The sequence below is a fragment of the Armigeres subalbatus genome, chromosome 2 (assembly GCF_024139115.2).
Source record: "Armigeres subalbatus isolate Guangzhou_Male chromosome 2, GZ_Asu_2, whole genome shotgun sequence".
Taxonomy (NCBI): domain Eukaryota; kingdom Metazoa; phylum Arthropoda; class Insecta; order Diptera; family Culicidae; genus Armigeres; species Armigeres subalbatus.
Genome location: NC_085140.1, coordinates 84,115,604 through 84,136,293, shown reverse-complemented (window position 1 = coordinate 84,136,293; position 20,690 = coordinate 84,115,604). Strand labels below are relative to the sequence as shown.

The following is a 20,690-nucleotide window of genomic DNA, read 5'->3' as shown; positions in this document are numbered from 1 at the left end:
GTTCAGTCAAAGTACATTCAGTGAGTGAGCGGCAGAATTCGTGCGCGCATCTGCCTTGTGTAGGTACTTCGTCATCGGAAGAGTGTATGGAAATTCACAATTTAAAAGATCCAAAGCGTTATGAAGCTTCCGATGCGAGGTAATTTACTTCCTGACGAGACCGGAAATCGGTGGGATACAGTTTGAGTTGATATTTTGTAGGAGTGTGCACCAGCCGGGATTGAATTAGTGAGCTGCGCGTGAATTGCCCATCGCCAAGAGGCGGCCGGACCGAAATTCGTATCCGTTGAAGACCCAGCAACAAAATAGTGGCAGACGACAGAGGTCAAAGACATCAGCAGTTGGAAGGCCTTGAGGAGGGAACGGAAAAAAACGTACACACGCACGGGCACGGGCAGAGCAGAGATACAGATTCATCGTTAGAAGAGACACACATCGACAGACAGACAAACATTCGAAGAAGGCAAGCGAACGAGTGGCGCTCAGTGTTTTTGTTTCTGGATACGCGAGGTCCCACACTAGGGCAGAAACACAGAAACTTGATTTTGATTTTGTATTATGCATGAATGAAGAGATTATGGCTTTGTTAATTTTCAACAAAAAGTAAAGGTTGAAAAACTTTCTAGGCTCGCTCTTTCTTTTTCTGTTATTTCAATGTATGCTATTAAGAAGGCGTGCATTTACAAATCACGTGAGAAAGATTTACGGATTGCTGTTACATGTTACAAACCAAAATCTGTTTCAGATGCAAAATATAAATTAATTCATCGCTTCTGAATTCAGCCCCAGTGTGCGTCTGTCCGAGGCGTAAATAGTTGTTTGATCGAATCTGTTCTAATATCCATTCAGAGTGTTTAGTGGTGTCGAAGTAAGAAGTATCGGTTCTGAAAAGTGAGGATCTGTGAACATGAGTGACGAAGACGGCGAGGGACGGCTGACGACCGCTACGTCAACATCATCAGAAACGACAATCGTTACACAAGCTTCATTTCCAACTCCAACGACTTCAGTGGCGAACTCCGAGAGTCTGACCCCCGCCGATGACCAAAAAGCAGCAACGGCAGACAGTGCGACGGCACGTGTATTCTCCAAGGTCCCCATCTTCATTGTGGAAGACCATCACGATGTGTTGACCTTCCTCTATCGGTGCATCGGTTCGAGGCATCTGCCCCTGCGGGGTAACACCATCCTTCACTTCGATTCACATCCGGATATGTGCATCCCGAAGCATATGCCGGCGGGGTACGTGTTCAATAAGGAGGATCTGCTCGACAGTATCAGTATTGAGAACTGGATGATGCCAACGGTGTTTGCCGGCCATGTGGAGCGAATCGTGTGGATCAAACCTGAGTGGGCCAATCAGATGCCAAAGGGCAAGTAAGTAAACTAGGTTTAATTCTTTAGCATTAATAAGCATCACTACTGTGTAGAATAATATCTATTTATCAAAGGGTTTTCCCAATGCAATAGTTCTATTTTGCTCTATCTGGTCTTTGTTGAATAACTGCTATCTTCATATTGTATAAGAATTTCCTGATAATGGAATAGCAAATTGATCAAAACGGTTTACAGAGTCTCTGTCGCTTCAACGGACTGTTACAGGGGCATGCGCACTTTATATGCATAATCTTTACGTCGTGTTAAGTCTTTCTTTTAATTACGGTTTGACAGTCTGCTCGGGAGTTTATTATATTATTCACTTATATTATAGGAAAAGATATTTTAGTTACAAGATAAAGATTGTCGCTTCGGTTCCCTTTGTTCTGCTGTCCGAAACATGTTGGGCACCGAACTGTCAAATCGTATGTATTTTTCCTTCATTTACATTTAGCACCCTATCCTCGCCAGCAAAAGATGTTCCGGACAGCGACGATAGCGACAATCTTTATCTTGTAACTAAAATATCTTTTATTAAAAAGGTTATATTATTCGCTGTGACTGTACATATCAATGGTCGCTACTCTGTGATTGATAAGAGCTGATGTAAATTGTACTACGGTCCAAGTGAATAAAAGTTGTGATTTATCAACTATTATCGAAGTATGTATGTACACGTTTCAATAACTCACAAATGTAGAACAATTATGGTGCCGGCCAATTCCTTACATTCAGTTGGAAAAAGAGGGAATGGTTAGCGTGTAGTTATTATTGCTACCTGAATTGCTACTAGAGATCGCGAATAACTCTGCGTCCCCACAATACTACGGGAAGAAAGTTTTGGTAATTGGGTAGGAAAGATACACTGAAGGGTACTGCCGTGAAACGCATATTTGTCCCATATTAATAGGTAACCCAGCAAAGATGGGACAGATATGCGATTCACGGCAGGGTAGATGCTTATTGTGCCATGGGAGGCGATCTTACCCCGTTTTCATCCTCATTTGAAGAAAAAGTTTTGTTTTGCCTAGACATCGAATGTTAGACACCATTTATTATAGAAAACATGACTATTTTTTAAATTTTCACACGCTTTACAGTCATATCTCTGACGTTTGTTAATTTTGTTTTAGCTAACAAACAACTTCTCACAGAAAACTTGCATGATTCTGCTAAGGGGCCGTCCAGAAACCACGTGGTCATATACGCTGGGAGGGGGGGTCTTGAAAATGACCACGATAAGCCACATGGGGAGGGGGTGTTGCCCTCGAACCACGTGGTTTTTTTACACGAAAAACTTTGGTGAATAACAATAGCGGTGTAAAAATACAAATCATTAAAATTTAATGATTTAATCAATAAACGCAAAGCGCATCTTAGGGCCGATGCCACGTAGCACCTTTTCAACTCAGCGTTAAAAGGACGTAGGTGTGCATCGAAAAAAAAAACGGTAGCGCAGCGATGCATATCTGCGTTATTTGACCATCTTAGCCGTAGATTCTATTTCCATGAAAAATAAACGAAAAAATAGGTTGCAATTCAGTCTCAATTTCCACAAAAAAAAAAACGCCGCAGATGGTTTTTGGCATCACGCCGCCGACACTTTTGCATCAGCGGACTGCAACTACAATTTTGGAAAATGTTCATGTTTTTACAAAAATCCAAGAAAAAATCTTAAGAAAAAAACTTCAAAAGAATTTCTTGTGGATATTCAGGAAAAATCCAGTAAAGAAATTTCCTGTAAAAACTTTGACATTACTTCATACAATTCTGATAAAGTGCTGGCATTCAGAATGAACAATTTTGCTACAAATTGTTAATGAAAAAAAAAACAAAACATCTCCAGTGTAAGTTCCGAAAAATTTTCCTTAAAACTCCGATAAAAATTCCATGTGAATTCTGTCTGGCATATTAAAGCATTCAATTTATAACTGAGGAAATGCTAATAGAATATACTAAGTTATAAAGTAGACCAACTTCCAGTTGGAATGTGGAGCCATAGAAGAAGAAGAAGAAGAAGAAGAAGACTTCTACATTTTTCAAGAAAAATTCTTCTGAATTTCCAAGGGATATTAAACAGCCAATGCCACATGAAACACTTTGATATTTCTGTTGATTTTTAGTTCTTGGATATTTTTTTTTCAAATTTCCATATTTTTAAAAACATTTCCATATTTTTAAAAAATTTCCGGAATAGTTTTTAATGCTCTTTGTGAATTCTATCACATTTTTTTTTTAAATTTTCCAAGTATTTTTTTTTTTCGAGGCATTATTTGAAATTTCCACAGAAGAGTGGAAATTGGATTTTTTGGATTATCTCCAAAAGAATCTTTGGGTTTTCAAAAATAAATCTTGTCCAGGATTTTGAAATTTTGTTTAGAGATTCTTTAAAAACAAGTGAGCTGGATTTTTTTCTAATTTGTACTGGAAATTCTTCGGAATTTGATGTTTATTGAATTTTCATCGTAAATATGCATTTACGATCCTTCTACGGATTCTTCTAGTTCTTCAAAATTTCTATCGACATTTTTCGAACTCTTCCACAGAATTTCGGAAAAATTTCGTTGAAATTCTAAAGATTTTTCCGTGGAGACTCCGAAGAGTTTCTCGTCAATATTCCGAAGGGTTTCCTTGCAACTTCAGAATAATTATTATTGAAAATTCAGAAGATATTGGAATTTAAAATTAATCCTAGCAATAAATGTAGGCAATAATTTAGGCTTAAGAAGCCTAGTTTTTATGATATTGAACAATTGGGATAACTGATCGAAATATTTAATTATGCACCTAAATTTTCTAAATGCACGAAATTCTAGTAGTGCGTATGAAAAAGGTTATGACATAGAGAAGCTTGCATTTGAAAAATCAACATGAAATTCTTAATAAAATGCTTTTAAATTCATAAAAGGGTCTTAGAACTAAGGAGATTCCTGCGATATGAAAAAAGTGGCAATGTTCTAGAAAAACACTCTAATTCCTAAAACAATGTAGGTTAAAAAATAGTGTTATAATAACGATTGAAATTTAATTCCAAAACAAATCTCAACCCTTCCAGGACGGATGGGTCATATATGCCCAGCGTTTTGATTGTCTATAAAATCCCAAAAGAGAGCCACCATTTTCTTCAGCAAAATTATTCATCTATATATTTGCTTTACAGAAAAATATAGGAGCTCAAATTTGACTGACCCTGAAAACTCAGGTATCTGAAACCTTGGGAAGATTTCGATTCTAAGAGCATGCAAATGAAGTTGAAATGTTTGAATCATTCTGAGCACTGAGATAATATGGGTCATCCTGAACGTTAAGGCAGTGATGAATATTCAGACATACGAGATGCTCAAGGTACTCCAAAACGTTCTCAAGTTAAGCCCACGATATCTACCAGATCAATCAAGACATTTGCAATGTCCTCATCATCGGTATATACCCAATCCGATGCAATAAGCATATGATCCTAGTTTCTATTTACATGAGATCCAAGAGACAAGGTACCCAAAATTATCTTGAGTCAACATCAAGTTGCACAATGACAATGAGGTTTGTTCGCAAACTTTTTTGTAGGGCCTTATAAGCACTGGGTTCACGGACTTGAATGATTAAGTAGTTCAAACATTACGACTTCCTGGACGTTTTGTATAACCTAAAGAGTCTGTAGTAGTCGATACCAAAATAAAATTTCAATGAAGAATTATAAATTTTGAGAGATGAGCCAGCTCTGGACTGAAAATCTCTTTAATAAAGAAAAAATAGAAATTTTCCATAACAAAATAGGAAATTGCCAATATGAAATCAGGGTATGAGTATTAAATAAATATAAAATTCCATAAATAGTTGAAAAATTTCCACAAAACAATAATAAACTAGCAAGCAAAAATTGCAATTATGAAATAAGAATTTCCATAAAGAAATCAATATGTTCCACGAAAAAAATACAAAATTTTCATTAATAAATCAATATTAGCAATAAACAATTACAAAATTTTTCACAAAATAAATATTTTTTTCAACAAAAAATCCACAACATCTCTATATAATAAAAATTAGATTTCCTTCCTTACGATTTAACTCGCGAACGGGTTGACCGATTTGTAAGATTTTCCAGTAATCGATTTGTTTTGGGATCCGCAAGGTTTGTTTATACAAAACGTTGGTGAATTTAACGGGGAAATGTAAAAAAGTAATTTAAATACAATATTGGGTCAGCTGTTGAGGAAAACAAAACAAACGCACGGAAATTGATCTAGAGTGGTGCTGCAAATAGTTCATTGTGACAATTGCAACACTTGAGCAATGCTGGGTTTCTTTCACATCAATGAAGAGCAATGAAAATTAAGAAAATTAAAAAAATACTACAAAGCAATTAAATTTATAAAAATTCTCCATGAACTTCAAACGCTTTTAGAGAAGGGTAATCTATGGAAAAATGCTCAATTTTATTGCTTTTTTATATTCTTTAATTAAAAATTTCCTTCAGTTTTCAATGCTATTTATTGATTTCTTCGTGGAAAGGTTTTAATTATTTAATAAAATTTAATAATTTAATGAAAAATTTAATAAAAAATATTTATTTTGTGGAAAATTTTGTTATTATTTATTTCTAATATTGATTTATTTATGGAATGTTTGTATTTTCCGTGGAACATTTTGATTTCTTTATGGAAATTCTTCTTTTATGTTTGCAATTTTTGGTTTTAAAAGTGTTAATTTATTTTTGTTTTGTGAAAAATTCTTTATGTTTATTGTAATTTTGCATTATTTGTAGAAAATTTAATATTTTTTTATTTCTCATACCATGATTTCTTTATTGGAAATTTCCTAATTGTCATGGAATTTTTTTAAATTTTTTTAGGCTGAGTAATAAATGAAATCGCATCGGCTCAATGGACCTGCTTGGATGCTTAGCGATGCACGGATACATCGTTCAGGACTTGGTTGGTCGTTCTAAAACTCCGTAATACCATGTCTTAGGACCAGGCTTGTAAAATGTCATCTGCATGTTATTTGACTAATTTGTTCATAACTTTCTTTAGAAGCCAAATTTATTGCATAATTTTAGATGTACTCATAACGCTTGAGTAGGGCTATATTTTTGTCCAAGGGTACATTGCTCTAAATATAACATCTTAGGCTGGAGAGTGAAAACTCTCCAAAATGTCACGTGTCATTTGACATAATGTCATTTGAATGACATTTTGCCTCCCACGCCCCAGATTACATATTTACAGCAATGTCTTGTTAGACAAAGCTGTAGGCACATTTAAGCGCTATAAGTTCGTCATACATCATGAATTGATAGCTACCTTCTGGAAAATGTTCTGGGAAAATTAAACAAACGAATGAAAATGACATTTTACAACACTGCTTAGGACATTTTGTTTCTTGACATGATTTTTGATACTTTTGAGGATATGTACTTCAGAGAAGTTTGGCCTATGACACCCGAAAAAAGTACGACTTTTCAGTTCTTTTTATACTTTTTATACTATAGGGATATTCAGTGATGAACTTCATAATTACCTATTTTAAAAAAATCATCAAAAACAAATAAAAAACAAATTATATAAAATTTCTAAACCATTACAAATTACATTGCGAGTTATAGTATAGATATCCTAATACCTGATACACATTACAACATGATATCATCATCAAAATGTTCGAATTCATGAAAATTTATAATTTCCATGCTGGGTTTAGTTTGATTTTGAATCAGTTGAAATCGTCTATCTTAAAAATTGATCGGATTAACCATATGTTTTAGTTAATTGAGTTTTTTTTTTAATTTTTTGTACTTGAAAAAAACCACGTGGTCAAAGGGGGGAGGGGGGTCTGCCAAATGACCACGATAGACCACATGGGGGGAGGGGGGTTGAAAATCTTAAAAAATATGACCACGTGGTTTCTGGATGGCCCCTAAAAGGTTATTTTGATTTTTGATTGATATTCGTAATATGTACAGATAAGGAAGGAAATAAAACCTGTAAAAGATAAAAGTAAAAAAAAAGTAACAAGTGTGGTCTTTGACATGCTACCTTGAATATTGACGCATATGATAAATATTGTCATATACCACTAATTGGTTGCGCTGTTTGTAGATATGATGATAACTACTCGCCATCCACTAGTATAAGATTATACGCTTTTATGTACTGGTGATGATGTCTGATAAGGAGAGAAAAGTTGGTCAACAACCGTCATAAACATGCCCTTGAAGTGATTCCAAACTTGTTCCGCTAATTTTATTACAAAAAATACGTACGTTATCGTCACTGGGTCAGTGCCGGCTATCGACATCACTGTTATTCGCTAATACATAGAAAACGTTGTGTCTGTGAACTGAACGAAGCTCAGCAGTGAGCGCTCGCAACTTGCGCAACAGTTAAGTTCCACCTACACGTGCCTACACCGTAAAGCACCGCACGTGGAGGCAGTTACACGTATCTAAACATGTAAGAACGAATGATGATCTAGGAACTCGTACAAATTAATTTAGTAAGGTCGCGGTCTCATCCAATCCGAACACGCAGTCCCATTCATGACAATGATACTACGAGCGACCTTCGCTATCATTAGCGGGCCATTGAACCCGATGTATGTTTGTATTCTGAATATTTATCAACCACTCATATTAGCTGATTAAATAGAAGATTTTAGCTTTGCGGGTTTTACCCCCTGCAGGATAATAGCAAACGCAAACAGATGTAACATTTTCGATTCTTCTTCTTCTTAACTGGCTATACATTTCAACTGGAACTTGGCCTACGTTCAACGACAAATTTCGTTTTTCTTAGGATGCACCCAGATTTAGCATAAGAAAAACTAAGCACGTATTTTCTTGATCCCCTTTTCTGATTTCCGATGTATCACAGCCAAAAATAAATAAATATACGCGATTTCCACACAGACTCTCTAAGAAATATAGTATTTAACTTTACTGATGTATGACACTATGACAGTCTTTAAATTATTGTTGTTATTGATACACAATCGATTTTTTGGAGTGCTGTCACAAATCGACTTTTAAAATATTCGGGGGAAATTGATCCCTTTCCAAGAACTTGCTTTGATAAAATTATAAAGGTGCCCTCAGATTTTTTAAATATATTTACTTCAAAATACGCGGAATTTTCGAATTGCTGTGCGTATACGTGTACGATTTTTGTTACTGAATGTTACCACATGCAATTTTTAAATTTTGGGAGACTGATATCTACGCAATAAATAATTTTTCCTGACCAGTGATGGGAAATGTCAAAAAAATGTCATGGCATTGCTATTACTATTTTCGTAATAACTTTTTCCAAAAGTTATTTACAGTTCGGATTTTTTTATTACAATGTAGTACTTAAAGGGTCCTAGAACTTTGTCGAACAGATCATTGTTCTAAATACAAAGTGTAAGCCATGAGAGCAAGATTAAAAAAAAGTCACGGAATGTCATGACATTAATGTCATCTGACACTAATTCGGCTCTCACGCCGCCAATATCCTATTTAGAGAAATTACCTATTAGAAAAAGTTTTCGGGTCATTTGAGGGCTACATGTTTATATGGAAAACATAATTGTAAATGACTTCTGAGAAAAGTTATTAACAAGTTAGTCCCATGACATCGAAATGACATTTCCCGTCACTGTTCCTGACAACACTTCATCAAATCTGTCAAATCTACAAAAAAAATTAGAAGCCTGAGAATAGATTTATATTTTTTTAATTTATTCCCCAAATTTTGTATGGATTGTATGGATGACATTTAGGCAATATGATATCAAATCCAAATATCCTAAAACTTAGATGGAATGTTAACATTTTCATCAGTACAGATCATTAAGCATATATGCCTTTGTGCTGCGAAAAAACGACAGCATTTGGTCATTGTTATGAAAAGTTGTTCAAATTTTGCTTGGCCAATAAAAAAATCTTTAGGAAGGTCAAAACATACAAACCGCTCTGCAGAATAAATAAGGTTGTCAATCCAAAAAATTACTCAACACATAAAGGTCATTTGTTTAGAGGATCTATACTAAAAAATACGCTAGAACAAAACTACTTTAGTCCCCGACAAAAGAGGGGGTGATCAAGTCCCCCCGGGGATCAAGTCTCCCCACCTTTACCTATATCATATACAAGGAGAATTAGTGATTTATTAGCATAGTATGATAGCAATCTTTGTAACAAATTGACGGTTTGCACCATAGATAAAAGGAAGAGACGCATCATTTACCTATAGGAAATTAGATCATTTTTAATTTGAACCCCGTTGCGTTGGTTTGAACATCGTTCAAATTAAAAGTAGTTCAAAAGAGATGGGCAAGACGGATCACTTTGATGAACGGATCAGATCTGGGTCATTCATTCTAATGATCCGGATCTTTTTCTTTTAACCGAATAGGATCCTTAGAACAAAACGCAAGAAGAATGCAAAATAGTGAAACGTTCGTCATTCAGGCTCACACTTCTGAAGCGTACTGACAATAACTTCATCCTCTCTGCTTTGCAAGCGTATGGATCACAATTTTTTTTTTATTATTATTTCCCTACAAATGGTCTAATAACTTATTGATCGGGTAAACCGGATCTTTTAAATAATGATCCACGAATCATTCACTCACTTCAGAGATCCAGATCTTTTTAACGGTTCCGGATCTGAGCGCCCATCTCTAGTTCAAACATCATTTATCACGTGTTTTGGAGAGAAGAAAAGTAGATCATCGTGAAATGGAACGCAGAATGCAAACAAGTAAAGAGAGCAATCAGAAGCCATTGTTTCTGATGCTTATAGAGTAACCAGAAGTTTAAATTAAAAATGAACCCCGTTAACGGTACGTTCAAATTTTCGGAAATCCACGGTATAATGCTTTTGCGAGATAGGCCGATAATGGTTTCGCAAGTTCTCAAACTTGAATATACAAAAAAAGGTAATGTACTACCTTGTGTACTACTCATCAGCTGTTGTATTGTTTATAAGTCGAATAAGTTTAAGTTCATTTTTGAAGATTTAAAAATTTCTAAGTATAAATTTATTTGCTATTGGATCTATTCATAAAGTATATAACGATGCAGGGGTCAGATTAAGCGTCAATTTTACGTTACATAATTTGTCGTTAGCCCTTGAAGGTAATCCCAGATAGGTTTGTTAACCTTCATTACATTGATAAATTTCACAGGTGAATGCGCCATCATACGACATTTTCTATAATTGTTTCTACTGATAGATAGACGTAAAAAAAGTTTTATCGATAACAGTTCGATACAGATATCGATAAGATTTTTTTAATAAGAAATACAGATGAAAAGATTTTTGCCTTTCTCGTACAACGAAGTTGTTCTAAAAGGTTATCATTTCACTCCGAAAACGCTGATGCAACTCGTGGTTCATTCGCCTCCTCCACGTACCGTCCGCCATCTGCACCTCACCATAGATGGTACGCAACACTTTCCTTTCGAAAACTCCCAGTGCGCGTTGGTCCTCCACGAGCATCGTCCAGGTCTCGTGTCCGTAGAGAACTACCGGTCTTATAAGCGTTATGTAGATAGTCAGTTTGGTACGGCGGCGAACTCTATTCGATCGTAGTGCCTTGCGGAGTCCAAAGTGCGTACGATTTCCTGCCATGATGCGTCTCCGAATTTCTCTGCTGGTATCGTTATCGGCGGTCACCAGTGAGCCCAAGTACACGAATTCTTCAACCACGTCGATTTCGTCACCACCGATAGAAACTCGTGGTGGGTGGCTTACATTGACCTATCTTGAGCCTCTTTCTATCATGTACTTCGTCTTCGACGTGTTGATGACTAGTCCAATCCGTTTAGCTAGTCTGATGTAGGCTTCCTTCATCCTCTCAAAGTTACGTGTCATCATATCAATGCACAATGGTCCACAGAGCGAAATTAAGTGGAAATTAGTATTTTGAGCCTGAAATAGCAGAGTTAGAAAAAACCTTTGTTCCACAAAGTTGTTCCAAATAGTAAGAACTTTATCAGGATGTTGATGAAAATTAGGGTGGTCCTCATTTTCATGAAATGTAAAAATCAACTTTTTAATTGCAAGAATAGGGGTGAACATTATTCTGTAAAGTTGTAGGCTAGCTAATTCCAATCATTTTGCTAAAAAAAAATTTTCTGTAGCTCTTAAATTGACGAATTTAGAGCATTTTTCTCATTTAGACTTAGGGTGGTCCCACAAAAACAGTTTTTCTGTTCTAACTTTTTCTTCAAATTTCTCAGTTTAGTCGTCTTCGAACGACTTTTAGAGCTCTTCGAGACGCAGCTTTTCTTGATAGTAGCTTGTTGATATCTTTTGCAGATGAAAAGTTATTCGCATTTCGCCAAAGAAAAATGTTTTTTTAAAATGGCAATATCTCTGGATAGCGCAGCCATAATTTCAATCTTTTAACACCATTTCAAAGAGTAAGCCCTAGAGTATATCATATCAAAAATCAGGAGGTGTTTTTCTTGTATCTAAAGTGACATCGGTTTAAATTTGTTAATTTTTGCCTTTCTCGTACTTCAAGGTGTGACGAAAATACTCCAAAGACGATTTTATAATAGAGCACCAGAGATCCTTAGTGTTATAAACCAATCAACTAAGCTCGACGAGTTAAGTTGATGTAATTGTATGTTTGTAAGTATGGCAAAAAAATTGCATTCACCTTTCTGGTATTTATACTTGTCCTTCTGGCACACATCGAGTAAAAGTGAAATATCTGTTTAGTCTGGTGACCAAGTTGCACCAAACCACCATTCCTCACAAAATTATCAATCTCTATCTATTTTCCAAGATCCAAAGGTATATTAGCAATTTTGAATATAAAAATTGCGGTTGTAGAAAAAATGTACAATAATAAAACTGAGCATAATTTCCATGAATATTGTTTATGTAATTTCCAGAAAAAAAAAACAAAACTTCCATAAATAAACCAGAATAGAAATAAAAACTGCTAAAATTTCCACAAAATGATTGTATATTCCATAAAAATTTTAAAAAAATTACTGAAATCAATGAAGAACAATAAAATTAAATAAAAATTTTCATTGAAAAATACAGAAAACAATAAAACGGAGCATAATTTGCATGAATGACCCCTGCTTTGGGAGTGTTTATTGTTCAAGGAAAATTTGATTTTATTTAATTGATTTTTTTAATCTTTTTATGTAGTTTTTCCTATTTGCTTCTCTATATAATTTTTTTTGTGGAATGTTTACAATGTATATAGAAAAAAATGTTATGGAAAATTTTGCAAATGTTTTTGTTTTAATAAAGAAAATTATATTTTTTCCAAAGAAGAATTTCGATTTCTTTGTTGAAAATTATTCTTGCATAATTGTTATTTTCAGTTCAAAATGACTAATGCCTTTTTATTATTTTTTTTTTAAATTATTTATGTTTCCAAAAATTTTGAATTATGGGATTTTTTTTACTTTATTTATTTATTGCTTATTTACAATTTCCTATCTTGGACAATATATTTCTTTTATGCATATCATAAGTATGATTACTTCTATTGATTAAGACCCTTTAGTAGCTTCAAGTGCCTGATATTTGCATCAAAACAAGAATTGTCAGAACGTTACATAATGAAGCAAGGTAAGGTCACTTTCTGGAGAGCTGACATTCAAATAACGATAATACTTTTTCAACAGTGATTCAGCTGGCCGATCTCATCTTCCTTCTTTTGAAGGGAAACACACTGAAAAATTTACTAGAATTTGTAAAGAATCGAATTTCCCTAGAAGTAAACGAAAATTTGGTGAAAAAGAAGCTAAGCCTCGTGTTGCTGAAATTCCGAAAGCTATGGCGAGAAGCTGGCCGGAAACGGGACCATTTTTTTCAAGTTGAACGAAGCTTGGATCGCAGGAGAATTTGTAGTCGATATCCATTCTCCTTCAAAATCATCTGGCTGCCGTACTTCAAAAACTTTCGCTGCTTTGACATCCAAAACAAAGAAAAGGCGGATTGAGTCCATACTTAATCAATTTTCAATGGAGGAGATTTTGTTTGCTGCTGCGACTTCCGTAGCCCGGGCAGGGTTTCGTAAAGCTGGGAAATTGATTCAAAAATTGTCAGAAAACCCTGATGCAGCATTCGAGCTGCAGCGTTCGGCAGAACGTTCAAATCAAGATGTTGTAGCTCTAACAGCGGAGGAAGCTCTTGCATTTTTATGCAAAATGATTTTCTAAAGCTCAGTATTCGAATATCAGACAGCAAACTATCGTCAAAGGCGTCGATATATTTCCAGCGTATAACAAACTGGTCGAAGCAAAAAGTTGTGTTATCCTACAGGTATACAAAATAACTAATCCATAGTACATGATAAATACTAATGAAAATTTCTGATAGGTCTTTCTATAAATCCATCAGCTGCAGAAGTGCCGTTACAAGAGCTTGTAGAGCATACCTCGAAGCGACTTCTGGAACGCGTGGAGAGTAAAGAATTACTTTCAAATAGTGGACCGTATGACAGGTTTTATTACGGCAATTATTTTTAATTGGGGCGTGACGAAAACAGCAATCACGTCAGGTATAAGCAATGCTTTTTTCATGAAGATGAGAATAAGGAATTACACGAATATTCAGATTCACACATATTCGCCTTCTCGATGGTTCCTTTAAGGTTGATTGGCCATCGTGAAGCAGATGAAATTGATGAAATTGTGTGGAACAATGACCTGCCCTCATCCGTTTCGTTGTGCAGACCCATTAAATTAATGTTTGCAAAAGAGTCAGCCGAATTAACGAAACGCGAGGTTTCGTTGATGAACTCGCAAATTCAAAATTTGAAAAACATTAAATTAACTGTGGCGGATCGAGAGGTATCCGTTCAAACAGAGATGCTGTTTACGATGATGGATACAAAGGTCGTCAATGATTTAACTGGAACATATTCGCAAGCTTGTTACATCTGTGGAAGGTCAGGAAAATGTTTGAACAATTCCAGAATTGATTCAGATTCTGATGATCCAGGCAAATATAAATATGGATTTTCTCCTGTTCATGCATATATCAGAACAATGGAAATGCTTTTAAAGGTCTCCTATAGACTTGCCCTTGATAAACCAACATGGCGTGTAAGCAAGTCGAATGAAGCGGTGAAAATTAGAGAAACGAAACAAGATGCGAGCGGAACTAGGTACGTACTGTAATAACAAATATTAGTAATTCGGTAGATTAAGTTATATCCATCCTTTTTGTGCAACAGGATTACGCATTAGTGAACCTGTTCCCGGTGGTGGAAATTCAAATGACGGGAACACAGCCCGCAAGTTCTTTCGTGAATGGAAAATCACTGCGAAAATTACCGGTCTGGATGAGAGCTTGTTAGAGCGTTTCTTCATCCTTCTTACCGTTATAAACTCTAAATCAAAAGTCAATCACAAATCTTTCGAGATTTACGCAGAAGAGACAAGAGCTTTGTATGAGAAGCGTTATGGTTGGTATACATTGTCCCCAACAGTTCATAAACTGTTGGTACATGGAGCAACAATCATAAAATACACAATACTTCCGGTTGGAATGTGTAGCGAAGAAGTACAAGAAACGAGGAACAAAAGTATTCGAAGATATCGAGAGTTCCACTCCAGAAAATTCAATAGAATGGTAAACATCGAAGACGTCTTCAGAAGGTTGCTGTTATCGTCAGACCCCGTAATTTCGATGAATAATGTTGGAATTGGCATGAAAAAAGATTATTCACAATTATCAGATAAAGCAATGCAGTTAGTTATTGAAAATTAGTTCTATCTGATACAATTAGTACAAGTGACTTTATGACTTTATTATTATTCCAATAATAAATTACAAAAAATAAAATAAACAATATGAAATCAAAAATTTGAAAGAGTGTTTTTGAGCCACCTTGTTAATTACTTTTCCTTGTGCACCTTGAACCTTTTATTTAGTCATATTTATCGGAGTTTTCTATTTAATCACTTCTAATATCTTCTCAATTGATAGAGAACTAATTTTGTGAGGAATGGTGGTTTGGTTCAACTTGGTCACCAGACTAAACAGATATTTCACTTTTACTCGATGTGTGCCGGAAGGTCAAGGATAAATACCCAAAAGATGAATGCAATTTTTGCCATACATACAAACATACAATTACATCAACTTAACTCGTCGAGCTTAGTTGATTGGTTTATAACACTAAGGATCTCTGGTGCTCTATTATAAAATCGTCTTTGGAGTATTTTCGTCACACCTTGAAGTACGAGAAAGGCAAAAATTAACAAATTTAAACCGATGTCACTTCAGATACAAGAAAAACACCTGATTTTTTGATATGATATACTCTAGGGCTTACTCTTTGAAATGGTGTTAAAAGATTGAAATTATGGCTGCGCCATCCAGAGATATTGCCATTTAAAAAAACCCATTTTTTTTGGCAAAATGCGAATAACTTTTCATCTGCAAAAGATATCAACAAGCTACTATCACGAAAAGTTGCGTCTCAAAAAGCGCTAAAAGTCGTCCGAAGACGACTAAACTGAGAAATTTGAAGAAAAAAAGTTAGAACAGAAAAACTGTTTTATGTGGGACCACCCTAAGTCTAAATGAGAAAAATGCTTTAAATTCGTCAATTTAAGAGCTACAGAAAACATTTTTTTAGCAAAATGATTGGAATTAGCTAGGCTACAACTTTACAGAATAATGTTCACCCCTATTCTTGCAATTAAAAAAGTTGATTTTTTATTCCATGAAAATAAGAATCATCCTAATTTTCATCAACACCCGGATAAAGTTCTTACTATTTGGAACAACTTTGTGGAACAAAGGTTTTTTCTAACTCTGCTATTTCAGGCTCAAAATACTAATTTCCACTTAATTTCGCTCTGTGGACCATTGTGCAATGTCGTCGGCGAAACCAAATAACTGGACGGACTTCGTGAAAATCGTACCAACCCCTGCCCTTCGTATTACTCCCTCCAAAGCAATGTTGAATAGCAGACACGAAAGACCATCACCTTGCCGTAATCCTCTACGCGTTTCGAAGAGACTCGAGAATGCCCCTGAAACTCGAACTACGCACATTACCCGATCCATCGTCGCCTTGATCAACCGTATCAGTTTATCCGGAAATCCGTTTTCGACCACGTTTAATCGAAGGTAAATTCTTCTCCGACATCACGAACGTCCGCACTTACCGCAGTGCGAATATTGAATCCGACCACTACCTCGTTGCAGTATGCCTGCGCTCAAAACTCTCGACGGTGTACAACACTCGTCGAAGTCGGACGCCGCGGCTTAACATTGGGCGGCTAAAAAACGGTAGACTAGCCCAAAGATACGTGCAGCAGCTGGAAGTGGCACTTCCAACGGAAAAGCAGCTAGGCGCAGCGTCTCTTGAAGATGGCTGGAGAGATATTCGATCCGCCATTGGTAGCACCGCAACCGCTGCACTTGGCACGGTGCCCCCGGATCAGAGAAGCGACTGGTATGACGGCGAATGTGAGCAGTTAGTGGAAGAGAAGAATGCAGCATGGGCGAGATTGCTGCAACACCGCACGAGGGCGAACGAGGCACGATAAAAACGGGCGCGAAACAGACAAAACTCGATTTTCCGGAGGAAAAAGCGCCAGCAGAAAGGTCGAGACCAAGATGAATACACAGCTAGGTGTTTCAATGTGCTCAGTTTATGGTCGAGATCTCAGACTGCTCTGTAAAAATGGAACTGAACAAATATATGGTCAGTCAAATCACATCAAACTGGAATGCACTTCCCCATACGAGCCAATCCAAAAGGCTCGTAACGATTAACCCCAAGAAAACCCAACAACTATTAGGTCTCAACAAAAGGGATCTCAACATCTACACCGGTCTAATAACTGGACACTGCCCCTGCAGATACCATCTACAAAAGATCGGAGCAATCCAAACCTCAAATTGCCGCTTCTGTGACGAGGAGAGAGAAACATCAGAACACATCCTCTGCTATTGCAGTGCACTCACCCAACGTAGGTTCAAAGTTCTCAGCAAGCCCTTTTAGGGCCTGCTGACATATGGATCTTATCCCCAAGGACGTGGTTGGCTTCATAAAGCTAGTCTCGCCAGAATGGGGAGTCACATACTGTAACTCAGGATCTCTATTCATCAATAATAGATGGTCTTGAGTTCAGTCGATACCAAGGTATCTCAGTGACAAACATGTTACTGAGATAACTTGCGTATTCTGATAAAGGGTATATCACAATAGTCCTAAAATCTGGACGCAGTGATCTACACCCCACAAACGAGGCGATGGTCGCGAAAAAGGCGGGGGTGAAAAATTCATTTTCGGCGCAAAACATAACCAAACCGGCTGGCTCTCCCATACTAAAATCCAAGATGGCTGAATCGTGAATTTGGCAGATTGAAACACCTAGTGGTGTATTCATCTTGGTCGAGACCGTGAAGAGACGGAGCAACTGTATCGCTCTAATAACACACGAAAGTTCTATGATAAGTTGAACTGTTTACGTAAGGGCCACGTGCCACAGCCTGATATGTGTAAGGACATAAACGGGAACCTTCTTACGAATGAGCGTGAGGTGATCCAAAGGTGGCGCCAGCACTACGAAGAACACCTGAATGGCGATGTGGCAGACGAAGATGGCGGTATGGTGATGGACCTGGAAGAACGCGCGCAGGACATAATTTTACCGGCTCCGGATCTCCATGAAATCCAGGAGGAGATTGACCGGCTGAAGAACAACAAAGCCTATCGGGTTGACCAACTACCAGGAGAGCTATTTCAACATGGTGGTGAGGCACTAGCTAGAAGGCTGCACTGAGCTACCAAGATTTGGGAGGAGATCTACAAAAAGGGCGCGCAATCACATTGCTGAACGCCGCCTACAAGGTAATCTCCCAAATTTTATGCCGTCGACTAGCACCAATTGCAAGGGAGTTCGTGGGGCAGTACCAGGCGGGTTTTATGGGCGAACGCTCCACCACGGACCAAGTGTTCGCCATTTGCCAAGTACTGCAGAAATGCCGCGAATACAACGTGCCCACACATCATCTATTCATTGACTTCAAAGCCGCATATGACACATTCGATCGGGACCATGGCAACTAATGCACGAAAACGGATTTCCGGATAAACTGATACGGTTGATCAAGGCGACGATGGATCGGGTGATGTGCGTAGTTCGATTTTCAGGGGCATTCTCGAGTCCCTTCGAAACGCGCAGAGGGTTACGGCACGGTGATGGTCTTTCGTGTTTGTTAGTCAACATCGCTTTGGAGGGAGTAATACGAAGGGCAGGGATTGACACGAGTGGTACAATTTTCAATAAGTCCGTCCAGTTATTTGGCTTCGCCGACGACATAGATATTATGGCACGTAACTTTGAGAAGATGAAGTAAGTCTACATCAGACTGAAGAGGGAAGCTAAGCGGATCGGACTAGTCATCAACACGCCGAAGACAAAGTACATGATAGTAAGGGGTTCACGAGAAAACAATGTGAGCCACCCACCTCGAGTTTGCATCGGTGGTGACGAAATCGAGATGGTAGAAGAATGTGTGTACTTGGCCTCACTGGCACTGGTGACTGCCGAAAATGATACCAGCAAAGAAATTCGGAGACGCATAGTGGCTGGAAATCGAACGTACTTTGGAAATCGTACGTACAAAAAGAGTTCGCCGCCGTACCAACATGACAATCTACAAAACGCTCATTAGACCGGTAGTCCTCTACGGACACGAGACCTGGACGATGCTCGTGGAGGATAAACGCGTATCATCTATGGTGGGGTGCATATGGTGGACGGTACGTGGAGGAGGCGATTGAATCACAAGTTGCATGAGCTGCTGGGAGAACCATCCATCGTTCACACCGCGAAAATCGGACGACTGCGGTGGACAGTAACCCGGTTAAAATGGTTCTCGACAACGATTCGACGGGCACGAGAAGGCGAGGTGCGCAGCGGGCAAGGTGGATCGATCAGGTGGAAGATGACTTGCGGACCCTCCGTAGACTGCGTGGTTGGCGACGTGTAGCCATGTACCGAGCCGAATGGAGAAGACTTTTATATACCGCACAGGCCACTTCGGCCTTAGTCTGAATAAATAAATAATAATAATTGGAAAGGTGCCCTCCTTAGCTGTGCGGTAAGACGCACGGCTACAAAGCAAGACCATGCTGATGATGGCTGGGTTCGATTCCCGGTGCTGGTCTAGGCAATTTTCGGATTGGAAATTGTCTCGACTTCCCTGGGCATAAAAGTATCATCGTGTTAGCCTCATGATATACGAATGCAAAAATGGTAACTTGGCTTATGTCGAATTCGTTTTTAAACCTGGGTCAGTGCCAACCCGAACCCTGAATAAAAAAACATTTTCAGTTCCATCTGTCATGATGGTGTGCCTAGCAGTGCTTGTTTTGATTCGAAACATATGATCCAGGACATCCAGTGCACTGGCAATGCGTTGGCCTTGACTAATCAGATCATGATAAATAAATATGCTTATAAATAAATAAATAAATAAAGTAAAGAATTCTGATAACTCTATAATAATTTTCTACACCAAATTTGTTTTCTTAAAAGTAAACTTCAGGCCGAAAATGCATCTTTTCTCGGTAATTTTGCAATACGGTGTTAAAGATAAAACTTATAAAAAGTGTTAAAGCTGTAGATTTTTTATTTTTCACGAATGTCACCTTCTGAAGACTTTTAGGGCTTTTCAAAACGCGTGTTTTGCTATAAGAATATTGTCTGTACCTTCTTCCATTGTAGAGTTATATCAATCAAACATGATTTTAGTTAAATTGGTAAAGCTTGAGATAAAAAAAAATAACATATCTCCAATTTTTTGACATAATAAAGAATATGAATTGCTCTTTCAAAAGCCGTGTGAACATATTTTTTGGTCTGCCCTAATCAGAGACATCAACTTTAAAAAAATGTAAATTCGACAGAAAAACGATTAGGGTAATTCGCCAAATGTTGAACGGCTAATTTCTTCGCCTATTGTTGAACTCACGTGCATTTCTTATGGGAGTTCAACAATAGGCGACCAAATTAGCCGTTCAACATTTGGCGGTTTCCTATAACTATTAACTATAACTATAACTTTTGATCGGAAAAAGATCTTGAGCATATTTATCCATCAAAAGTTGATTTTTTTTTGAGCTCTAAAAGTCACCCGAAGACGACTTTTTCGAGAAATCTAAAACAAAAAAGTTGATCAAAAATACTGTTCTTTTTTGAGGTACACCCTAATCCAATTAAGTAAAATTGCTCTAAAACAGCCAACTTAAGAGCTACAGAAAAAGATTTCTTAGGGGGGTCCCGTAGCGTAGTTGGCTACACGTTCGCCTTACAAGCGAAT

General features: G+C 37.3%; 1 protein-coding gene across 3 annotated transcripts in view; it reads left to right on the top strand.

The window, feature by feature from the left end:
* The window catches only part of LOC134209595 (UPF0489 protein C5orf22 homolog), a 31,746-nt gene continuing 11,056 nt past the window's right edge, over positions 1 to 20,690 (top strand). Inside the window, exons 1-3 of one of the 3 annotated variants that reach the window (XM_062685592.1) lie at positions 1 to 139; positions 202 to 463; positions 850 to 1,377. In XM_062685592.1, coding sequence (XP_062541576.1) covers positions 908 to 1,377 — 470 coding nt within the window. In that variant the 5' untranslated portion in view covers positions 1 to 139; positions 202 to 463; positions 850 to 907. Of the gene's footprint in view, positions 171 to 201; positions 464 to 849; positions 1,378 to 20,690 lie in introns of all 3 variants that reach the window. The other 2 variants (XM_062685594.1, XM_062685595.1) reach the window with 2 other exon arrangements.